General features: G+C 40.8%; 1 protein-coding gene across 1 annotated transcript; it reads right to left on the bottom strand.

The window, feature by feature from the left end:
• Positions 1 to 7,071: 7,071 nt before the first annotated feature.
• Positions 7,072 to 25,400, bottom strand: Tfb2m (transcription factor B2, mitochondrial). Its single transcript, XM_048436468.3, has 8 exons — positions 24,948 to 25,400; positions 24,002 to 24,090; positions 21,788 to 21,935; positions 15,822 to 15,970; positions 12,343 to 12,432; positions 10,627 to 10,689; positions 9,422 to 9,582; positions 7,072 to 8,075 (listed from the first exon to the last, which is right to left on the bottom strand). Exons 1-8 carry the CDS (start codon positions 25,258 to 25,260, stop codon positions 7,898 to 7,900), a joined length of 1,191 nt encoding a protein of 396 aa, XP_048292425.1. The 5' UTR covers positions 25,261 to 25,400; the 3' UTR covers positions 7,072 to 7,897.
• Positions 25,401 to 25,434: the final 34 nt, after the last annotated feature.

The raw sequence follows: 25,434 nt of genomic DNA, 5'->3' as shown, positions 1-25,434 counted from the left end.
ACCTTCCTATTGATGTTCTTGTCCGTTTCCCACACTGCCTCACACCTACTGTGCAAAGCCTCCGCACAGCACAGTAATTTGCAGTTTTGGGCTCCCGATCCAAGCAAGGACCTCCACTTTTTCTCTTGCAGTTGTTCACAACGGTTCCTACAAATGTTTGTTCTCGGGTCCTTCTTTCCACTGTCTGAAGTGACTCTGTGGTTTCATAGAGAATGCAGACCCTGCAAGGCATTAATTTCTTATCCTTTCCTATGTTTCTAACAACATTCATACTCACCTTAGTTTATCTAAGTAAAGAATAAAATGTGTTCCCCTCTGTTCCCTTGCCTGGCAGCAGGTGCCTTTACCTGCTGTCCCGTCATCCTCCCCGTTCCCTTTTCTTAAAGCTACGCTTACGTTTTTAAAAATCTAATTTTGTCTAAGTGTAGAGAGCGCTTTCGCGAGCACGCATGTGTGTGTGTGTGTGTGTGTGTGTGTGTGTGTGTGTGTGTGTGTTTCTATGTGAGGTGTATGGATGCCATGACATGTAGATAGAGGTCAGAAGGCAATCTCAGTTGTCAGTCCTTGTCTTTTACCTTGTTTGGGGGACAGGGTCTCATTTGCTGCTTCAAGGGGCACTCCAGGCTAACTGGCCCTTGAACTTTCTAGCAGATTCTCCTGTCCCCACTCCACATCTTATCATGGGAATACTGGGATTACAGACATGTGCCACCATGCATGACAATTACACGAGACCTGGGACTGTAAATTCAGGTCGTCAGGTTTCCGTGACAAGTACTTTAACCAACTGAACCATCTATCTGATCCTGAAGAGTTCGCTTAGCTGACTCCATTATGATAACCAATAATGTAGGGTCTGGGGGTTTGGGGATTTTATTTTGTTTTTGTTTTCAAGACGGTCCTATACTAGCCCAGATGTGCTGGAAAGCACTGTGAAGCCCAAGTGTGTCTCAAATTCTTGGCAGTTCTCCTGTGCCAGTCTTTCAAGTATAAAATTGTAAGTATGAGTCACCATGCCCACTCTTTTTCCAGAAGACAAGTAGTCTTGCTACACTGTATATTACCCAGACAGTTCCCAAACTCCAGAGCAATGTGATCCTTAGCTTCCTGTGCCACCAATGTTTGATTTTCAGTTATTTTTCTGGACACAGTGCCTCTCTGTGTAGCCCTGGCTGTCCTGGAACTTGCTCTATAGAAGACCAGGCTGGCCTTGAACTCAGAGATCCACTCGTGTCTGCTTCCAGAGTGATGGGATTAATGGTGTGTGACACCACTGCCCAGCTGATATTTGCCAGCCTGGTCTAAGTAGCAAGTTCCAGGCCAGCCAGAGCTACACAGTGAGCCTCTACCTCAACAAACAAACAAACAAATAAACAAGCAGAAAACCCACAGAAACAAAACAGAAAGAATTGATGAAAGGATAGAGAGTTGGCAGAGTGGTTCAATTCTTGCTGCTCTTCTAGAAGACCTGAGTTCAGTTCCCAATACCCATGCTAGGGAACCTGTGTACACATGGCATCAACTTACACCACAGACATATACACATAGATAAAAATAAAATCTTAAAAAGTCGTTTATGGGGCTGGAGAGGTGGCTCAGCGGTTAAGAGCATTGACTGCTCTTCCAGAGGTCCTGAGTTCAATTCCCAGCCACCACATGGTGGCTCACAACCATCTGTAATGAGATCTGGTGCCCCCTACTGGCCTATAAGATATATGTAGGCAGAATACTGTATACATAATAAAATCTTTAAAAGAAAGAAAGAAAGAAAAAGAAAAAAAGAGTCGTTTATGTGGTGGTTTAAATAAGAATGGCCCCCATAGACTCACATAATTGAATGCTTAGTCATGATGGAATAGCATTACTTGAGAAGGATTGGGAGGTGTGGCCATACTTCAAGAAGTGTGTCACTGGAAGAAGGCTTTGAAGTTTCAGAAGCTCAAGCCAGGCCCATTGCCTTTCTCTTTCTGCTGTGGTTCTGGATGTAGAACTCTCAGCTAGCTCTCCAGCACCTTCTCTGCCTGCATGCCGCCATGCTCCCTACCATGACGAGAATTCACGGAACCTCAAAACTGTAAGCAAGCCTCACCGAAATGCTTTCTTTAACAAGAGCTGTCATGGCCATGGCGTCTCTTCACAGCAATAGAACACTGACTAAGACATTAAGAATTGATAGTGGCTATGTAGACTTGCTGTATAGACCAGACTGGCCTAGAACTCACAGAGATCCACCTGCTTCTGCCTCACGAGTGCTGGATTAGAGGAGTGTACCCCCATGGGTTTCAAGGCTCTCATCATCAGTTCTTGACCAACACCAGTGCTAAGATTTGGGCAACCTCAATTTTCCAGTGGCTAGTGATGTCATAGGTTACTATCACAAGGTATAACTGAGTTAAGAAAGCTCAGGCAAGCCTAGTGCTGTTCAAGAGCAGATTAAAGAAACAGAGACTAGAAAGATTAATACAGAAGTGATAAAATTGTGTAAATCATATAGGTACATTGTCATGGCTGGGCTGGGTGGTACACCCTTTTAATCCAAGCATTTGAAAGGATGAGACAGGTGGAGTTCTGTGAGCTTTAGGGCAGCTTGGTTCTAGGCCAGCCAGGACTACCATAGTAAGATCAGACTCAAAAACAAAAGAAAAAGTGGTTGGGAATAGAGAGTCCCTCATCCGTGACCCCAGCATGCTTATGCTAAGTATTCTCAAGACCCCCCATCCTGGGACAGCCTGGACCCCTGGCACTGTACCAAGTATAAAGGAGAAGAGCAAGCAGCCAAGGGTATTAAAACAGAGCACTCTTGAGAACAGCTAGAGGGCAAAGAATTTCCAAAAGAGGTAACTTGTTCAACATGATCTAAAAATGCCAGCAATGAGAACCAGAGACCAGAAAGCTTGTCCATGTAGAGAACCCTCAGCCTGGAAATCTCTCAACTGTGAAAGCTCCAGTACAATATTCCAGGAGGGCTTCTCTAGTCATCACAATGGATATCGCAAATGCCTGATCTGATTCTGTTACTTTTGTTTGCTCTCCTGATCGGGACACTCCGATCTGAAGATGTTTTACTATCTGCTATTTGCTATTGCCTTTTTTTTTTTTCCAGGCAAGGTTACTCTGTGTTGCCCCAGCTGTCCTACAACTTGCTCTGTAGTAGACCAGGCTGGCCTCAAACTCAGAGATCCACCTGCCTATGCTTCCCAAGTGCTGGGATTAAAGGCCTGTGCCACCACTGTCTCGTTGCTATTTGTTCTTCTGCTTACTAGATGCTCAATCAACTCAGTCACTCAAAATCAAAAGTATAGCTATTGTAGACCATTCCCTGTAGAGAATGGATGGATGAAGACAAAGTTAAGACATTTGAAGGAAAATCAAGGTTTAAAGCACATGGCTAGGGAGAAGAAGACTATATAATAAAGAATTGTATAAGAATACAGAGCACTCAGCATTTCCAGCGACATTCCACTGTAAACCAATGACAGGGAGGAAAACCAGGGGAAAGTGGTTTGAACAAATGCTGCTAAGATGTAGAGTTTACTTATTGGTTATTTAGTATCATAAATGCTGTTTTTTAAACTAAATCTCAACCTTATTATTTTTACTATTAAAGACTTGGGAGTCAAGACACTGAGGTGAAAACCTACTGGTTCAGAAAGGCACAGGAGCAACCAGTTGACCTTCCTACTTTGCTGGCATCTCAGAAAGAGAGCTTCCCTTTCGCCATTCCAAACCAAAAAGGCCACCAGACTTGAAGTCCCTCCATGTTATTTCCTGTGTGTCTCTCTACCCTTATTTCTGACTTCCTCCCACTCTGTGTTTTTTATCTGTCAAGTGGTTGCTGGCTCCACCTCTTAACCTAAGATTGACTTTTATATTGGTATTTTATTAATGTTTCAAAAAATAAAGCTTGCTTGAATATCAGAGGGGCAAAGCTAAGCCACTAGAGGTTAGGTGGTGGTGGCACACACCTTTAATCCCAGGATTTGGGAGACAGAGGCAAATGGGTCTCTGTGAGTTCAGGGACACCCTGGGCTACACAAGATCAATGTGGAAACAAACCCAGGTGGTGATGACTCACATTTTTAATCCCAGTACTAGGAAGTCATACACCTTTAATCCTAGCACTAGAGGGAATATAAAATGGGAGGAGAGGCCCAGGCTGCTTAGTCTTCTTAGTCTGTTTAGTCTATAGTCGCCCAGTCTTTGTAGAGGTAAGACTTCTCTAGTGCCTTGACTACTTTGCTTCTCTGATTTTTGGGTTGAGGCCCAATATCTGACTCTGGGTTTTTATTATTCTTGCTACAGATTTTATTTAACACAATCTTGGGGTTCACAGTATGATCAAATATCCCACAACATTCCCCCCCTTTTGTCTAAATAAAAAGGAAAGGTTTGAACACTAACATAGTAAAATTATATATAATAAGAACAATTATCAAATAAGAATTACATTCACAATGTCTAGTTCATTTATATTTGACAACTTTGGAGAAAGTATTTTATTATTTATTACATCTTGGTGAGTCCAAAGTTTTGTACCTAAATCACTATCATAACATGTCTTACCATCCAAAAATATTTTAGACCTTAAAACATTTTCTTAGCTAGACAACTTAAGCTTTTATGTTTTTCAACCTTTATAAACTTTACATCTCTTTTGTGAGTTCCTCTTTTTAATTTGGTAACAAAGAAAAGTATAAAACTATAACTATCTAGTCTTCAATCCCATCAAAGACCCAAGAAGGACATATTACCTAATAAAACAGGAAGTGCAGAGCAAACTACTTTCAAAACTATAGAAATGATAGAGACAACTGACTGCCTAGACACTCACCAAACGTTCCTCTACAATTTTGGAACATCCATATTTGTCCTTTAAGCCCAGAATATCTTACAGACTTTTCTGTGAAGTAAGAGTTTTTGAAGGACTGGCCTACCCTGTCTTGGCAAAGTTCAGAAGTTGATTTTCTTTATATCCTGCTTGTTCATTTTTACATCATACTGTCAAAAGTTGAGGAAAGGGCAGTTTCTTGCCCAACAGCTAATTGTCCTTATTGTATACAGATGGTATAGATGTTATAGATGGTTGTGAGCCACCATGTGATTGCCAGGAATTCTGGAAGAGCAGTTAGTGCTCTTAACCACTGAGCCATCTCTCCGTCTTTTTAATGTCTTCAAATTTCTTTAAGTTGTTCGGGATGTCATAGTTCTAAGCCGGACAGATAACAAACCTGCCCTAATTTCATTCTTTTGCTGTGATAAAATAGACCAATAAAACACAACTTAGAAATAAGGGTTTATTTCCATTTCAAATACCAAGTTACAGTCCACCATTGTGGAAAAATCAAGGAAGAGACCTCAAACATAGAATTACCTAACATCCATAGTCAAGAGCAGAGAAATGAACGCACACACGCTCACTTATGCTCAGTTTGATCTCTCCACTATTACACAGTTTAGGACCTCTTCCCTAGGGACTGGTGCTGCCCACAGTGCCTTGGGTCTGGCGTCCCCTTTAGGCATGCCCATTCACAGGCCAACCAAATGCAGACAATCCTTCATTGAGCCTTTCTTCCCAGGTGACTCTACAATGTGTCAAGCTGACATTAAACCTAATCACCATACAGCCCATAGATAAAGGTAAAACCAGGAACTGAAGCTTAATGTGTAGGGAGAATGAGGCGTCAAAGTCACCATAGCAACTGAGCTGCTTAGGGACTGCCTCTAAGGCCAGTCCTTCAAAAATTCCTGCTTTATAGGAAAAGTCTGTAAGATATTCTAGGCCTATAGGTTGAAGATGGATGTCTCAACATTAAAGAGGAAGCTTGGGTGGCTTTCTAGGCAGTCAACTGTCTCTGTCATTTCTATAGTTTTAGTAGTTTGCTCTGCACTTCCTGTTCACTCAGATATTATATACTGCTTGAGTGTCTGATAGAATTGAGGACTAGATAGTTAATAGTTACAGATTTCCTTGCTACCAAATTCAGAAATGAAACTCACAAAAGAAGTGTAAAGTATATAAGGTTGAGAGACAAAAAAGCTCCAATTGTTTATGTAAGAAAATGTTTGAGGTCTAAAAATAGTTTGAGGTTGGTAAGACAAGTTAGGATAGAAAGTAAGACAAGTTAGAATAGTAAGTGAATTAAGTACCAAACTTTGAACTCACCAATACAGAATAGATAATGGAGTATTTTCTCTGATTTGTCAAATGCAAATGAACTGGACAGTGTGAATGTAATTCTTACCTGATAATTGTTCTTTTTTTAAAAAAAAATTTATTTCATATGCATTGGTGTTTTGCCTTCATATATGTCTGTGTGAGGGTATTGGATCCCATCGAACTGGAGTCACAGACAATTGTGAGCTGCCATGTGAGTGCTGGGAATCGAATCCTGGTTCTCTGGAAGAGCAGCAGAGCTCTTAACCGCTGAGCCATCTCTCCAGCCCCATGATAATTGTTCTTAATGTATATAGTTTTTCTGTCTTAGGAGCTAAAACTTTCCCTTTTTATTTAGACAAATGGGAGAAATGTTACGTGATATTGTGACCACATCCTGACGTTCCTGAGAGTGGCAATAAAGTTTGCTTTGAATCAGAGTGCCGGTTAGTTACTAGCTGATCAAAATTAACCATAGATGATAGACACAGGAAGTAGAAGGGTGGGGCTTAGAGAGGGATTTGGTCATTTTTGGATTGAGGAATGAGAAAGAGAGAGAAAGAGAGAGAGACACGGAGGGAGGGAGAGGTGTTGTCACTGGTTGTTTGTCTGCTGCTTCTGTGATCATTCAGGTTCTTACCCTGATATCTGACTCCTGAGTTTTTATTGATAAAGATCAGATAAACACTCCACCTGTTCCTGACCCCACCACTCCCCAGGCTGGTCTCCAACTCTTGTCTGCTGAACCCTCCCACCTTAGCCACCACTGCAACTACAGGGGTAGCTCCTCAAATTTCAGTTACAGACAGAATTACTCACTGATAGCACACTGACTACATATGATAGAACTAAGGTAAATAAGTTTCAGGTCAATTTAATATTTCACTTATGCATTTACAGACAAACAATTATAAATATCACGTAAAACCTTTTTATTTCTAAAAAAAGTTTAAAACATACTAAAATTTAAACAATTACATTCATAATTCATTTCAGCATAAAGATAAACTCATCACTTTCTGAAACAAGTTTATACTGTTTTGTTTGACAGGGTCTCTTATTAGCCAAAGTGGCCTCACATTCATCCTTACTTGACACTGGCACTGAACTGATGGGCCTGCTACCTTCCAAGTCCCAGGATTTGCACCACCATGCCTGGTCAAATCAGTTCATTTTCTAAGCTTTACAGTACAGAAACTGGAAAAAGATGCAAGCAATTGGCAGTGGTGAAAACTGCGATATTTAAAGATGTTTGGCCAAAAGACTTTTTAAAGAGAGGAAATTAAATTACAACTTGAAATATCCTGTACCTACTAAACTTTTCAGTAAACAGATTTTTTTTTTTTAATTTCCTGTGCTTGGAAGCAAGACCAGAGCCTTGGACACATTAGCTTTGTGTTCTACCATTGATCTACAGCAGAGAGTAATGTAAAACCAAAGCCTTGGACACATTCGGTATGTGTTCTACCACTGATCTACTGCAGACAGTAATTAAAAAAAATTGGATCTGATCAAACTGAGAACTTTATATTTTATTCAGTTTTGAATAAAACCACAGCCACTGTCTTTTCCAGTGTGTCAAAGGTATCAGCTTCAGATGAAATTACCAGCCGCATTTGTGCCAGACGAGGATAGCTTCTCTTCCGTAGAAAGGGCGTGAACTTCTTGAAATTCAGTTTTCATTTGTCTCATAATTTCCAAATAAATAGATAGACAGCTCCAGTTCGCGGCTTGCAGACTGTTCTAGACCTGAATGTCCTCCAAGCTTTCGTCATAGACCCACTTAAAGACAGAGTCCTCGGAACTCTCTATACTTTCAAACAGTCTTTTGAAGTCTTGAGGATACATTTTAAGAATTGTACCTCCAGGGCTTAGTCTCATCTGCCTCAGTACATCAATTGGATCAACTGTGGTCAGTGAACTGTTAAAAACAAAAACAAAAACAAAAAAATATGATTAATCCCTTTTAACAACAGTTAAGTCTAACAGAGTTGCCTTTTGACTATTAATTAAAATAACTATTTTAACACTTTTTCTATCTTCTGACACTTTAGGAACTGCTAGTTACAAGGTGAATGGATAAGACATCACACTGACTGGAGAGACGGCTCTGTGGTTAAGAGTGCATGCTGCTCTTCTCGGGGACCTGAGTTCGGTTCTTAGCACCTATGTAACTCCAGCTCCAGGGATACGAACGCTGCTCTGGCCTCCAAAGGACACAGGAACAGCACAGGTGGGCAGACATAAAAACAAAATAAACATACACTGAACAATGATGTGAAATACTCTCTGTATGCTGTGAATATGTTTTATTACCATTGGCTAATAAAGAAGCTGCTTCGGCCTATGGCAGGGCAGAATATAGTTAGGCGGAAAGTCCAAGCAGAGAGACAGGGTGAAAGAAGGCAGAGTCGGGGAGATGCCAACAGTCACCAGAGGAATAAGATGCCAGACCATTACTGGTAAACTATGGGGCACGTGGCAATATACAGATGAATAGAAATGGGTTAATTTATATGTTGGGCTAGTCAGTAAGAGGCCTGAGTCATCTGCCAAACAATTATAATTAATATTAAGCCTCCAAATGATTATTTCACAAGCGGCTGTGGGGACTGGCAGGCAGGAGAGAAATCAGTCCAGTGTGGCCAGATGGGACAGAGAAAAGAATTCCAGCTACAGAAAAAAGATAAAAGAGTTTTCGAGTATCCTACAAATGAAAACAAGTGGTCAGAGGGAGGTATAGAAAACATAAAGCAGGGCTGGAGAGATGGCTCAGAGGTTAAGAACACTGACTGTTCTTCCAGAGGTCCCGAGTTCAATTCCCAGCAACCACATGGTGGCTCATAGCCATCTGCAATGAGATCTGGTGCCCTCTTCTGGCATGCAGCATACATGGAAGGAATGTTGTATACATAATAAATAAATAAATCTTTAAAAAAAGAGAAAACATAAAGCACAACAGGGAAACAGGTATCTTTACTTAGTACTTTTTAAATCTTATCTTGTGGGTAGGTGTGTGCATGTTGTGTGTATAGTGCCCACAGAGGCAACGCAGGGGGTGTTGGAGTCCCTGGAACTGGAATTACAGACATTTGTGAACTGCTTCTCAATCATCTCTCCAGTGTAGAAGGAAGTATTTTTAACAGGTAAATGAAACATGGGCACATCTTACTCTAAATCAAGATGTGAAAAACCACCTTATAACACAGGAGAAAGTCACATTAAGTCATGACTTTTACAATTTGTCTTCATTGAATTTCTACTTACCGTAAATGTTGCATTATTGGGGCACTACGCTTCCCAAAGCAGTGCTTTACCATGTGGAAAAATATATCATAATTCAACGGACTTAAGTTTTCTGTAAATAAAGTTTTACGAGGAGTCATTTGAATAAAATATAGATTTTGTTTCATTGATTTTAATGATTCCTAGACAGAAAAGAAATAACTTTGTCAGTCATAAACTATTGCAAGGTAAGCATTGACCTTTACTCTTCAGGCCACTTGCACATCCCCAGTGTCTCTGGGTTTTTTTACTAAAGGCCTAACACTTTGTAACCTAGGCCATGTCAGAGTTCTGAGCAGAAAGTAACCTAGAAGGACGAGGTTTTTATTCTGTATATGACATTGCTTACATTTGCCACCAGAGGTGATGTGAGGGCCCTACTCCAATGCTCAGCCGTGGGGCAAACCCAATGTGTGTCTAGCAAACACTCACTACCTCCTGGGCTGCAAGCTCAGACTGAGTCCTTTATCTAAAACAGACAGCTAAAGTGTATTGCTGTGGAATAATCCTCTCATACATTGTAAAGATCTGTTACTTGAATTGGTTTAATAAAATGCTGATTGGCCAGAAGCCAGGCAGGAAGTATAGGCAGGGTGACCAAACTAAGGATGAGGGGAAGGAGAAGGGAAGAGAAACACTGGCCAGAAGCTGAGAAAGATGGACATGCTGTACTGAGTAAAGGTACTGTCACATGACAGAGCATAAAGAAGTAATATAGTTAATTTAAAGTGTAAGAGTTAGTTAATAATAAGCCTGAGCTATTGGTAGAGCATTTATAATAATAGTAAGCTTCTGTGTGGTAATTTGGAAGCAGCTGCTGGATATTTGGGACCAAGTGGATCCAAGACGGGAATCTTCAGCCTACAGTGTACTGAGTTGTGGTTATAGTAAAATCAGAGCTCAGACACAACATCAACATGAACCAAGTTGCTGCTGTGTTTAATAAAAACCACTAGCAGATCCAAGAATACAAAAGCATTATTGACTAGCCTTTTCCTTATCTTTTTCTAAACATATACTTATTTACTGTGTGTGCAAACATAAGTATGCATAACTTTATTACTGAAAAACTCAAGTTAATACAGAAAACATAATCCTTTTTTGTGGGGTGGATGTCTCTCTAGCCTCTGAAGACAATCTTAAAGAAAATAAATGTGATACACAGGAATAGCATCATTTGTTCTTACCCTAAGCTTTGACTTCTCTAAGTGCCCATTTTCGGTATATACACTAAACGACGACCAAGGTTCCTGGAGGAAGAAAAACAGACAAGATATTCCTTTCTTTCTGTAGGTCTGTGTGGTACGTGTGCACATGGGCATGTGTGGAGGGTGGAGGCTGTTTTCAGGTCTTTTCCTATATCATTCTCTCCACATTAGTTTTGAGTAAGGGTCTCCCACTGAACCTGGATCTTTGGATTCTGTAGGACCAGCTGCCTAGCAAGCCCCAAGGATCCTCCTGTCTCTGCCTTCCCAAGCCCTTGAATTAGAGGCTTGGGCTCTTTTTCACATGGGTACTGGAAATTTAACTCAGGTTCTTATGCTTGTACTGTAAGCACTTTACCAATCGAGCCATCTCTTCTACCCCAGGACATTCTTTAACCTACACAGATCTCAAATGAGGCCGAAGGCGCCTCAATTCTGTTAGTTCTCTTTAGTCAAACACCTCAAGTTATTACTACCAAAAAAAAAAAAAAAAAAACAAAAAAACAAAAAAACCCAAACAAACAAAAAACAGGGAAAAAAAACCCCATACCTATGCAAATCTGGGTGTGGTGGTGTACAATTATAATCCTAGTATTTAGGAGGTAGAGGTAGCTTGGGCTATGAGATCCAGTCAACCCCACCCTGTTAACAAAACCAAACCATACCTAGGGGCTAGGGCTGTAACTCTGTATTTGAGCACTTGTCTCTATGTTCAAACCCAAAACCCCCACACAAATAAAAGGATAAATCAGTTCAAATCCTATCTGGCATTGCTAAATAAGTATTAACAATGACTAACTATTTGAACTACAATATTCAAACAGCATATTTTGTGTAACAGGTAAGAGAGTGGGTGGTATACATCTATAGGTGGTATACATCTATAATCCTAGCACTTAAGACAGTAGGATGGAAAGTCTGGGTTACATAATGAAAAACTGTCTCATAAGACAAAGCAATGTGATATTCACTATATTAAATAAAAAAGGGAAAAGCCTACAAAAACAGAAGACCAAAATAAGTCCTGTATGTCCTATAGAACTACATTACTGATTCACAAAATTTCCATTTCATAGAGCATGTCTCAAACCAAGTTTCATATTCTTGTATTTGTTTGTTTTCTTGGGACAAGGTTTCATTGTGCAGTCCTGGCTATCCTGGGATTAGCTCTGTAGATCAGGCTGACCTCTGTCTCCCCAATGCTGAAATTAAAGGTGTGCATTACCATCACCCAGTAAGTTTCCTAGTTTTATCATGAGCTAGTCATATTACTTGTTTGTTTGTTTTTTCCTGAGATAGGGTTTGAGTTGTCCAAGTTGTACTGGAACTTGCTCTGTAGACCAGGCTGGCCTCTAACTCACAGAGATCCACCTGCCCCTGCCTCCCGAGTGCTGGGATTAAAGGAGTACGCCACCACCACCTTATTGTTGTAATACTTCTATGATTAGAGAAAAAAGGTGCCAAAAGAAGTATCAACATTACTTTTCTTTCAATAACTGGTGATGATGTATGATTTTAATCCCAGAACTCAGGATGCAGAGGCAGAAGGATCTTTGTGAACTCACACCAGGTAGATTTAGTTTTGTTTTATCTCAAAATAAAACTACACTAAATATGTTGAGAAATAATAAAATTAAATCTTTTAATAAATTAGCCTCTGAGTTATAAAGTTGTCCTGGCATTGGAGACTTTACTTACCATGTGAATAAACTTAATTTCACAAGCCACTTGCCAAAGCACACTCAATACCTGGTATAAATCTGGCCTTTTAGGAGTTGCTATCAGTCTCTAGTGAAGAAAAAAAAAAAAAAGACAAAATTATGTTACATAGACTCATAATCAATATAAAATGCCAGATCTTAACTTTAACATCTTAATAGCATCTAGAAATTTAAATTAAAAGATGAGAATTGGTCAGGTGTGGTTGCATACACCTTTAAACTTAATTCCCAGGAGACAGAGGCAGGAGGATCTCTGTGAGTTCCAGGACATACAGAGTCCCTGTCTCAACAAACCAAACAGATGAGAACTAAGCACAAAACATTAACCTTAAGGCTTTCCAATCAGTTTCCCTTTTTGAAAGCATATGGTATCAACATACAAAACTGACTGCATATGGGCTGGGCTGGTTAAGAGAGCTTGCTGCTCTTCCTGGGGACTGGAATTTGGCTTCTGGCACAGACAAAATGCCACTCAGAACTCCAACTGTGAGCTATTAAATTGTTAAATATTAATCTTATTTTTGAGATGGGGCTTCTCTGTGTGGCCCTGGCTGTCCTAGAACTCACTCTGTAGACAAGGCTGGCCTCAAACTTAGAGATTCACCTGCCTCTGTCTCCCGAGTGCTGGGATTTATGGGGTATGACACCACCATCCCAGCAAAGCTAACTCTTGCTGGACATTAAGGATAATACCATCAATGAATGGAAGGTATCACTGAGAAAGGATCCCACAGAAAAGTTCATGTTAAAGAAGCAGAAAGCAAGACAAAATTTTGGGTCTCATGTAGCTCAGGCTGGTCTGCAACTATATCTTAGAGGATGACCTTGATCCTGAGCCGTCCCCCTCTACCCCCAAGTGCCTCCCAAATAGTTGGACCAAACACAGGTTTGGCTACTGTGGCCAACTTACAACCTGAAGAACATTCTTACATACCTTGCTCTCATTTTTTGTTTAATGAATGAATGAATGTATGTATGTATGTATGGGTGTGTGTATGTATGCATGCATGTATATATAAAGGATCAGGATTGTCTAGCCAATATATACTATCTGGGTGAGGAAACATCCCTCATTTCTCACACCATATTCCTGCCTAGGGATCCTTTATGTACAAATGGGCACTGTCAATTATACTGGAGCAAAGCTCACGCACAGGAAGCACTGTGATCCCTTAGCAGATCCTAACAGCACTGCTCGACTGCAGGACACCTTCCCACTAAAAAGGAAAAAGCAGAGTGGCTGCTGTCTGTGCACTAGACTCCCGAAGAGCAGATTAAAAGTTAAACTGCAGCCACACAGATTTGAGCTCCATGCCACTAAGGTGAACCCATGCTGCTTATTTGCTTTTCCCAGAAATCGGGAGCAGCCAAAGTACCCAAACAAGCTAGGGACAACTTGTCAACATAATGACCGTCCTTCTGTATTAATCTTATAAAGGTCATCTGAAAGAACACGGTGATAACCAATTTGCTATCTTTCTATTGTTCTGCATCTGTTTCTGCTTTAGGAATATAATTGTGAAATGACCAAGTAGCTATCGAGTTTTGGTTTAGCTTTTTTCAGTTCTCCATCATCTATAAAATCAACTTCCTCTGCTGTTTTTGTTGGGATGTGAATTTCATTTTTAATGGAAAGAAGTGTTGATGTACCCTCCTATCAAAGATAACGTCAGTCAAAGTGATGAAAAATCAAACAGGACAAAAGATGTTCATAGACTCTGCTTCTGAGAAGATATGCAGTGACTGGTAAGTAAATAAAAAAGATGTTCAATCTAACTAGCCATTAGGAAAACACTAACAATGAAACATGACTTCAACTATGAGAGGGTATCAAAAATACAAAGAAAAGGCCAACGGGATGATGAAACTGGACAAACTTGCTGGCTTGTGTTCGATCCCTGGACACCTTTGACTCCCACACATATGGTGTGGCATATATGTATCCATGCTTACACACTAATAAGAAACACAAAATTAGCTGGGTGTGGTGACACACACCTTTAATCTCAGCACTTGTGAGGCAAAAGCAGGTAGATCTCTGGGAGTTCAAGCAAAGCAAGTTCAGGACAGCCAGGGCTATTACACAGAAAACTCTTTCTTGAAAAACAAAAAAAAAAAAACAACCACAAATCAAAACAAACAAAAAGAACTTCACAAAATTAAATTAAAAAAATACAAGTATGATAATGGAAAAATTCTGAATACTTGTATAGTACTGTTGGAAAAGTAAAATGTATCTACAAAGAAGGCAGTATGGTACTTCCTTTAAAAATTAAATGTAGAATTACCACATGATCTAGCAATCCTAGTTCTACTTATATGAACTAAACCACTGAAAACAAGGGCTGGGGAGACAGCTCAGGTGGTCCAGTGCTTGCCACAAAAGCATGAGGACCTGAGGATGACCCTCAGCACCCACAGAAAAGCCAGGCAGAGCAGCAGCTCACATCTGTATCTTATCACTTGGAGGGGGGACAGAGGATCCCGGGGCTTACTGGTCGACTAGTCTAGACAAATGGAAATAGTCCTAGTGAGGGACCCTTCTCAAATAAGTAGATCAATGAATAAATCAAATAGAGTAAAGAAAGAAAAAAGTTTATATCCACCTGCACACCACCGTCACAATCTGAAAGCAAAAACTTGTGTATGCGGCAGTTTTGTTTTTTCCCCCCGCTCAGAGACAAGGTTTCTCTGTGTAGTAGCTCTGGCTGTTGTGGAACTCACTTTGTAGACCAGGCTAGCCTCCAAGTCACAGAGATCTGCCTGCCTCTTCCTCCTGAGTGCTGGATTTAAAGGTGTACACCACCACTGCTGGGCTTATGTGGAAGTCTAAATCATAATATTTTAGAGGTGTTCTCTTACGAATGAATAGATACAAGTTACTGAGTTCATATAGCTGAATAAAGAAAAAAAAATGAAATTTCAACACTATAACACAGATGAACTTGAAGATATTATGTTAAGTGAGATAAAGCAGCCACAAAGGAAGAATATAGGCTGACTCAAGCCAAGCTCACAGATGATGCCAGGACAACAGCTACCAGAGTCTGCAGAAATGGAAGCGTGGGAGCTAAGTGTTCAGTGGAAAATCTAAAAATTTTTGGATGGGCTGGGAAGATGGCTCAGTGGTTAAGAGCACTGGTTGCTCTTCCAGAGGTCCTGAGTTCAATTCCCAGCAACCACATGGTGGCTCACAGCCATCTGTAGTGGGATCTGATGTCTAGAAAGACAGAGCACTCATACACAAAAATAAAAAAATTTAGAGCCAGACAGCAAGTACTGGATGTGTAATATAAATATATGTAATGCCACTGAACTAACTGTACATTGTAAAATAATTACAACTCTCAAATGTCAGGGACCCTAAATAAAAATTCAGCTGAAGTTCCTCAGAAGACTGCAGCACTCTCTACAGCACTCTCTCACAGCGACACAAGTCACCTGTTCACAACCCACCTGGAATTCTTTCTCCGAAACAAACAGATTCAGCTCTATTCGTCCGTATCTGTATATAGAGTCACAGGAATACAGATCGAACAGAGTTTTCCAAAGTATTCGTCTTTCGTATTTATTAGGCAGGATTCCAAATATTTTTATAGGAACACCTGTTAGAGATACAAGCACACGTGCGCATAAGTTTCTTAAAACTTTTTCCTATGATCCCATTTTACTGATGCAAAGCAAGTTAATAATGGTAACTCTATTTCAACTAAGGATTCAAGATGGTAGATGCCGTGTAGGTGTGCTGTGCTAGAACCACCAGAGAGATAACACAACAGCTATTATGTTACACAACCCCTCCCCCAAATATCTAGTCTAGAAATGCAGTAAGATGAGAACTTGTATGGTGCTAGGGAGAGGGCTCAGAGAGGTGTTTACTATGCAGGCCTGAGAGCCTAATTCCAGATCCCCAGGGTTTGCTGTCCGGTCTACCTAAACAGGTTCCACGTTCAGTGACAGACATGGGGTGAGGGAGGAGGACACTCAACATCAAATTCTGACTTCCACATGCATACACATGTACATGCGCACATACATGAATATGTACACATACGTAAAAAAGAAAAAAATAAAGAACACAAAAGTTGTTGTATAGGCTAGTTTTAAGTCAACCTGACACAAGCTGGAATTGAGAAAACGCCTCCATAAGACCAGGCCATAGACAAGCCTATAGAGCATTTTTTTTTTAAAAACAGTGATTGATGGGGAGGGTCCAGTCATTGTGGGTGGTACCGTTCCTGGGTTGGTGGTCCTGGGCTCTATAAAAAAGCAGGATGAACAAGTCATGAGGAGCAAGCCAGTAAGCAGCACCCTCCACGGCCTCTGCATCAGCTCCTGCCTTCAGGCTCCTGTCCTAATTTCTTTCCACAATGAACAGTGATGTGTAAATGTAAGCAAAACAAACCCTTTCCTCCCCAAGCTGCTTTGGTCATAGAGTTTCATCACAACAATAAAAACCCTAATTAAGACAGCTGCCCATGGCAATGACAGGAGGAGGAGATACTAGGAAAAGATACTCTTTCCTCTTGGCACTCATGGGAGTAGCCAAAATCCACCATTTAAAAAAGATTCTAGGAGCTGGAGAGATGGCTCAGCTGTTAAGAGCACTTGGTTCTTTTCTAGAGAACTTAAAGTTGGTTTCCAGCACCCACCTGGGGTGACTCATGGTGATTTATAATTCCAACTCCAGTAGATCTGATGCCTTTTTCTGGCTTTTGAGGGCACCCATATATGCACGCACATACTTACATACAAGCACATTAAAAGAACAAACAAACAAAAGTCTCCTGCTGAGCTAGCAGCTTAGTCCTGTCCCTCATTTGCCCCAATTTTCCCCCAGAAAGAGTCATGGAACTAGAGTGGGGGAAAAAAATCTGAATTAGAGCCATGCAGTATTCAGTGAGATGGACACCTGGCTGAGAGCCCTTGTGAGAACACAGACGCTTGTGTCAGCTGGCACACCCTGGACACCTGGAAGTACAGCCCAGGAGCGGGATAAGCATTTGAAACTGGACTCCTGAAGGCTACCTTAGGTGTGACGTTACGTATGAGCAGACCTGTGAAGGATGCCCAACGGAATGAGCATCTGTGACCTGATATAGAAGGATATCCTGGACAGTGACAGGCATCCAGGTGCAAGGCTGCAACCAACAATCAGGTGAGACTGCATGCAGTTTCTCTATCCCCAACCAGCTCTTTCCCCTTCACACTCATCTGTTTAATACTCAAGCATGATTTAGCAGACTAATTTTGTCCTTCTACCCTGCTCTCCACTCTTTATTTCCACAGGCTTGTCCAAAGCACATGGGCTATAACTGGCTTGTGGGGTCCCTGGATCTCAGCCTCCGAACGGCTGGAACTCATTTAATCTTTTAGGTTGTTTGACAATTTGTCTATTTTTAATATTTATTTTATTTCATAGTTATGCACAGATGTGTGTTTCTGCACACAGGCACACAGTTGGGTGCAGGTGCACAAGGATGCCAGAGATACCGATTCTCTTAGAGCTGTTAGTACAGACAGCTGTGAGCTGCCCACATGAATGCTAGGAACTGAACTCTAGGCTTCAGGAGGAGCAAGTGCTGATAACCACCCATCTCTCTAGGTACTCTCCACCACTGCATTTCTTTACCTCTACTTAGTCTAACCTGAGCTAAAATTGCTTCACTAAAATCCTGCAGTTGCTATTTTTACCCTTCTGTTTATTTCCCCCTCTTCTTTTCCCAACCAACTCAATACTAATCACTAATTTTTACCTTTTGCTTTTCATGCATACTCACCGTGATTAATATCTTAATACAGACAGCATCAGTGTTCCTGTACTTAACTAAAATTATTGGCACTTAAAAGGAATTGTGTATTTGACTCCTATACATTCACAGTGGGCCTACCCTTTGATAGTGATTATCTCTGCAGACACTGTTCAACTTTTAGGGGTACACTAGGGATTGCAAGTATATCCAAAGAAATCAAAAGAGGATACCAATAAATTCCTGGACAAATTCTAAGAGAATACAATGGCTTAATGAAATAAGGTTAACTAAGAATATAAATTGAAATTCAGTAAGTAGATAGAAATACTTTTAAAAATACTTGAAATATTAAACTCAGTAAGCAAAATAAAAACCTCTGTGGAAAGCCTGACCGGTAGAACGGACCAACGTGAAGATGCACTATCTGGGCTCAAGACAAAGTAGAGAAATTGGAATATTCAGAAAAATGATACAAATAAATTAGCTGGAAGGTATCAACAGAACATGTGAGATCTGAAGAAACTATAAAAAGGACCAAATCTACAAATCATGTGCATAAAAGAATTATTCATGCTAAAGGCATAGAAAATATTTTAATTAAAATCATAGCAGAATCTAGGGAAAGACATGCCCATTCAATTAATAATGCATTTAGAGCACCAAACAGACAAGACCAGAGAAGAACTTTTCCACTTCATGTCAGTCAAAATGCTCAGCTGGGTGGTGGTACATGCTTTTAATCTAGGAAGCAAAGGCAGGCTGATCTCTGAGTTCAAGGACAGCCTGGTCTACATAGTGAGTGAGTTCTAGGACAGCCAGGGCTACACAGAGAATCTCTGTCTCAAGAAACCAAAACCAAACAAACAAAAAAACCCACTCAATGTAGAGAGCAAAGAAAGCTTTTGAAAGCTGCAAGAGAGAAATGGCAGGCTGCACGTAAATGAAGCCAGCAGAGTAACAGATGTCTCAACAGAAACTAAAACAGGAGGGCTTGAGATGACATTTCAGTCTCTAGAAGATGACAACTGTGAACCCAGAATATTGCACCCAATAAAGCTTTGTCACAACCAAAAGAGAAAGAAAAGCATTATATGATAAAGAGCAGACTAAAGGAATCATAACCACTAAGCCAGCCAGTCCTACAGAAGATGCTTGAAGGAATTCTTCAGACTGAAGAGAAAGATAAAACATTGAGGCTAAAGGGGAAAATAAATACACTAGAAACAGCAGTTAAGCAAAGGAGAGAAAGAAAACACCACAAGATCAATAAAATAGCAGGGATAGATACTTTTCAATAATAAAACTAAGTGTTAGTAGCCTAAATTCCCCAATCCAAAGGTATAGATCAGTAAACTGGTGTAGGAGGTTCTTCTGTTTGTGTGTTGCTTTCATTGGCCAATGAATAAAGAAACTGCTTTGGACCTGATAGGTACTTTAGAACTTAGGTAGGCGGAGTAGATAGAACTGAATGCTGGAAAGAAGGGCAGAGTGACAGACGCCATGAATCTCCTGCCTGAGACAGATGCTGGTTAGAATCTTGCCAGTAAACCAGTCACGTGGCGATACACAGATTAACAGAAATGGGTTAAATTAAGATGTAAGAGTTAGCCAATAAGAAGTTAGAGCTAATGACCAAGCAGTTTTAATTAATACAATTTTATGTGTGGTTATTTCGGGTGTAAGCTAGCTGGGCAGCCGGGAAAAACAAAGGGCCCCCTCTCCTTGCAACAGTAAAATGCATTTAAAAATAGGACCTAAATCAGGTGTGGTAGGCATACTTTAAATCCCAGTGTCAAGACAGAGTCAAATGGATCTCTATGAGTCTCAGGCTTAGTTCAAACCAGTCAAGGCTACATAGTGAGACCCTTTCTAAACAAGAAAGCAAGCAAGCAAATAAACAAACAAAACACCACTCTTCACACCCCCAAGAAACCAAAAAGCAACAACAAAAACAGGATCTCATTATTTGTTGCTTCTAAGAACCAGACCACAGATCAAAGACAGACAAATGCAAACCTAGGGTGAAAGAATGGAGAAGGTGCTCCAAGCAAGTGTTCCCATTCTGACAGAACAGACTTCAAAACACAAACAAGTTGGAAAAGATAAAGGTCACTTTATACTGATTAATAGAACAATCCATCAAGAAGGCATCATAATTTATTATTAATGTATTCAAACTAACTACAACACACAAGGCCATTTTTTTTCCAGTCATAAAAACAAAACCCAGCACTCGGGAGGAAGAGACAGGCTGATCTCTGTGAGTTTGAGGCCAGTCTGGTCTACAAGAGCTAGTTCCAGGACAGCTAGGACTGTTACACAGAGAAGCCCTGTCTCAAAAAACAAAAATAAAACAAAAATAACATAAAAAAAGCAAAGTTATGTCACTTGCAAGGAAATGGAAGAAACTGGAGGTTATCATATTAAGCAAATTAAGCCAGCCCCAGAACACAAATATCCTACTTTCTTCATATGTAGTTATTAGATTTTTACATAGGAACATAAAATCATGTATATATACTATGATCTGAAAATAGAAGCAAAGCTATAAGAGAATGAAGGATGGTAGCATAACAGGTGAAAGGGGGAATACAGAGGGGCTGCAGAGACAGCTCAGAGGTTCAAAAATACTAGCTGCTCTTACAGGTCAATTCCTTGCACCCACATGGTGGCTGACAACTGTTTATAAGTGTCTAAAATTCCAGTTCCGGGTATTCAAGCTCTTTTCTGGCTTCTATGGGCACTATAAATATGGTGTATAGACAAACATACAGGCAGAACATGTATATGCACAAAATAAATAAATCTTTAAAAGAATTTTAAATAAAAAGGTATGCGATGGTTTGGGAATAGCAGTATTAGAAGTATGGTCATTTGGAGTAGGTGTGGTCTTGTTGGAAATGTGTCAGTGCAGAGGCGGGCTCTGAGATCTCATATATGCTTAAGCCACACCCAGTGAGACAGTTCACTTCCTGTTGCCTCTGGATCTACATGTAATATATTCCAGCAGCATGTCTACCTGTACACTGCCATAACTCCCAACCACCATGCCCTCGTCATGATGATAATGGACTAAATCTCTGAAACTGTAAGCTACCACCTCAATAAATGTTTTCCTTTATAAGAGTTCCCATGGTTGTCATGGTGTCTCTTCACAGCAAAGAAACCCTAAGACAAGGTAATATGAAAGGAATTTATATGGACGACACTTATTTAAACATATATTTACGGGCTGGAGAGATGGCTCAGAGGTTAAGAGCACTGGCTGTACTTCCAAAGGTCCTGGGTTCAATTCCCAGCAACCACATGGTGGCTCACAACCATCAGACCACTGTATACTTAATAAATAAAATAAATCTTAAAAAAAAAGAAAAAATATATTTACAAGAAAATTACTATGTAATACAGTCTCATATACAATGAATATATACAAATAGAACTCAATAACTAAGCCTCCCACTTAGTACATAACTTATCCTGTACAGAAATAAAATGGTTACTCATAAGCAGAAAAAAGGAATGGCATGCTTAGTGTAAGACCATTTGCTTATTAACTGAACAATCTAAATCTCTCTATATATTACATGTACATCCAGTAAACAAATGAGCCATACTGGTAAAGAAATGGCTATTTATAAAGAATTCGTTTTAGTGAAGGGCAAAAATTACCTGCTGACCAAGGAACCGCTTTTATTCCCAAATTCTGAAAAATGACCCGTGAGCTGTATTCCGGTTTTATTATTTCCTGATGTCTAGGATCCATCTTAAAGAAGTCACAGTGAACCACTCGCAGCTCTCCTGTATACTTCCTTAAGGACTGAAGAGACGAGGAGGGGACATTAGATGTTCTATCATGTACACCATGCTACATCAACGCTCTATCCCAAAAAAATAAAAAGATAATTTAAAAAATAGCTGAGCACAATGGGCCATATCTGCAATCTCATCCCTCAGGAAACGGAGACAGGAGAATTACAAACTCTATCTAGGAGGGCCTGGGTTACACTGTAAGACCAGACTATATAATATAGTGAGATCTGGTCTTAAAATTCAAGGGCTGGGATTATATATATCTCAATAACAGCACCTACACCAAACATGCACAAGGCCCAGGGAGGCATTATGGCACCTCAAATAAGAAATCCAACGATTGGGGCTGAAGAGATGGCTCAGTGGTTAAGAGCATTGCCTGCTCTTCCAAAGGTCCTGAGTTCAATTCCCAGCAACCACGTGGTGGCTCACAACCATCTGTAATGAGGTCTGACGCCCTGTTCTGGCCTGCAGACATACATACAGACAGAATATTGTATATATAATAAAAAAATAAATATTTTTTTAAAAAAAGAAATCCAACGATCCTATGTGAAGGTACAAATATTCTTATTACAACACGGATTTAAAAGAGAACCTAAAAATCAACTGCTACAGGAAAAAATGACCAAAGGGCAACGGCTCTGAGACAAAAGTTACCTTCCCTAGAGCCTGCAGAGCTCAGAAGTACAGTACTTACATAGCACGCACAAGGCCCTGGATTCAACCACCAGTACATTAAATAACAAAATCAAGCCAGGCATGGTGGCCAGATCTTTAGCCCCAGCACCCAAAAGATAGAGGCAGGTGGGTAAGGTGAGCCTGGTCTACACATGGAGTTCCAGGACAGTCAGAACACACAGAGAAACCTTGTCTCAAGAAAAAAAAAGAAAAAAACTGAAATAAAAAAACAATAACAAAAAAAAAATCAACAACAATTTTTCCTTTCGTTTTGTTAATTGCATTTGCTGTTTATAAAGCTGTTTCCTTTGGAGGGTGTGGGAAATGAATGTTAAAACTGGGCTTCCCTAGGTAGCATTGACTGGACTGGAACTCACTATGTAGATGAGGCTGGCCTCTTTGGGTGATTCTTCTGCCTCTGCCTCCATATAACAGGAACAGGAGGCAGAAGCAAGAGGAGGTCTGTGAAGCTGAGGCCAACCTGGGCTACCATAGCTTGAAAAAAAAAAATCTAAGTAGCCCCGTCTGGTCTGAAATTCCCAATGTAGGCTAGGTTAGCCTTGGAATCCAGAGGCTCTGCCACTGCACCAGGGCTGTGGGATGAAAAGCATGTGGCACTTCACCTGCCAGGCTGGCTTTCCTCACTGGGGTTTGTATCATAGCCTTTGTGTGTGAGGCCAGATAATTGTTCTACCACTGAGCAGAACCACACCAAAGGCCAAAACAACCCATTACTCAAAAGTTCATTGAAAAATGAACTTTTCAAAAAATCTTTTGAAAAAAAATTCTATCTTTGGCTGTCGTAGCCATTTCCACAATTTTTTTCTGTCGCACAGCACTTCATAGTCAAGTCAGTCATTCCCCATGCCGTCGGGAAACTGGCACAGACAGGTGATCTATCCAACAGGGCAGGTCAGAGACGATCTTTGCGGGCAGCTCTCACACTGACAGCTAATAGTCACAGGCTATGGTTTGCTTGGCCGGGAGGGGGTCCTAGTTTCTAGGACTGTCCTTTGGGAATAGGAGTTCTGGTCTCCACGGCTCGATTTGAAGGGGAAAGAAAGAAGTAAAGAAATAGGGAGGTAGAAATACCTTCTTTCTGAGGCTACGCCTGGAGGCTTCTAACTGTCTTTTATTTCAAAACACTCAGCATGTCAATGTGTCAAACTGTGAGGGATCATTTTCTGGGTCCCAGTAGAAACTAGAACACCAAAGCTCTTAGTTACTCAACAAGCACCGAAGACACAATGGGTCCTAGTCTTTGGAGATACCAGACATGGTCCCTAAAAGTCCGTAAGAAGAAACTATGTGCTTAATTTCACTTCTTTAACCCACTCAAAGTTAGTGGAGGGAACAACAAATTAGTTTAGAAACTACATTTAGAAAATATACCTTTAAATTTGGAATAAAAGACTTTTCACTTTCAAGGGCGACCACTCTGGCACCAGCGCTAAGCAATGCCTCAGTCAGGACTCCAGGACCTGGAATATTAACAGAAAACCTTTATTTGCAAAATAAACAACATACATAGTCTCTCTCACTATGTGGACCAGGCTTGCCTCAAACGCACAGAGATGGGCCTGGCACTGCCAACCTAGTGCTGGGATTAAAGGTGTGCACCATCAAGCCCATCTTAATATTTTCCCTTTTTTTTTTGCTGTTATTTTGTTTAGTTTTGTTCTATTTTGTTTTTTGAGATTAGGATCTCTCTTTATGTAGTCCTGACTGTCCTGGAACTAGTTATGTAATGTAGATCAGGCTGAACTTGAACTCTGATCAGCTTGCCTCTGCAGGGATTAAGGGTTTGTGTCACCACGCCTGGCCACAGCCTCTTTTAAAGTAGGGTTTCACACAAGTTTTAAATCTCACAACACTCCCAGATTATTCTTTTTACACATGTAAAAAGATGATTAGGCACAACATTCCAACAGGTAAGTAGCAGAGCATTGCAGGATGTCAGTGACAGCAAAATTTAACACTCCTCAAAAATCCCACTATTCATTTGAAGAAAAACCAGTATATGAGATTGAGGCTTGGACTCACGGACTATCTGAATGTTTCGTCATAAAAACTACTGTCTAGTCTAAACGGAACCGACTTTCTGTAAGAAGTGGTGCTTAAAAAAGAAAAAGTACAATTTCGGGCCAATGAGAACGCTCTGAGGGCAAAGGCACTTGGCGTCTAGCCTGACAGTCTCATTTCAATCACCGTGACCAACAATGGTGTAAGGAGAGAAGTGACTCTCGCTAGGTTGTTTTCTGAACTAAAACGCAATAAATAAACATAACTTAGAAAATTGGGGGTGTAAAGGTTAAGAGCAAACCTCTGCTCATCTCACCTGGATTGCACTCTAGTATAAGTTGACGGGTTGGTTTTTGGAATCCCAGCAGGTTTCGTGCCAGGTTTCTGGCCAATTTCTTACATGCTACGTGACGCGTAGGCTCGGATCGACCCTTGGATGCATAAAAGGGTGACTCCTCTAAATCAGGATCAAATAACGGCTGCAGGTAGAAGTCAGAGAAGTCACGACGGTTTCTCGCTTGCAAGTTCTTCCGTGTCGCAGTTCCAGACCCCAGAATGCAAGAGCGACCAGGACCAGCCAGCACTGACAGCGCCAGCCGCGGAGGCAGCCCCATCGCCGCGCCCCACATCCTCCTCTATCGTCCACAACCACCAGTTAGGGCAGCTTCTGCGAAGAACAAGGAGCACGCCATTCCACGTGCAACAACACACCGCCACACCAGGCCGGGCGGAAGAAAACACTACACACCGCGCATGCGAACGCCGGAGCCTCAGCCCTTTCTTCACTCGCTTCCGCTTCCGCC

Source organism: Myodes glareolus, chromosome 5 (genome assembly GCF_982192425.1).
Source record: "Myodes glareolus chromosome 5, mMyoGla1.1, whole genome shotgun sequence".
NCBI classification, from domain to species: Eukaryota; Metazoa; Chordata; class Mammalia; order Rodentia; family Cricetidae; genus Myodes; species Myodes glareolus.
The sequence above is the reverse complement of the archived record's forward strand: the minus strand, read 5'-3'. Positions and strand labels throughout refer to the sequence as shown.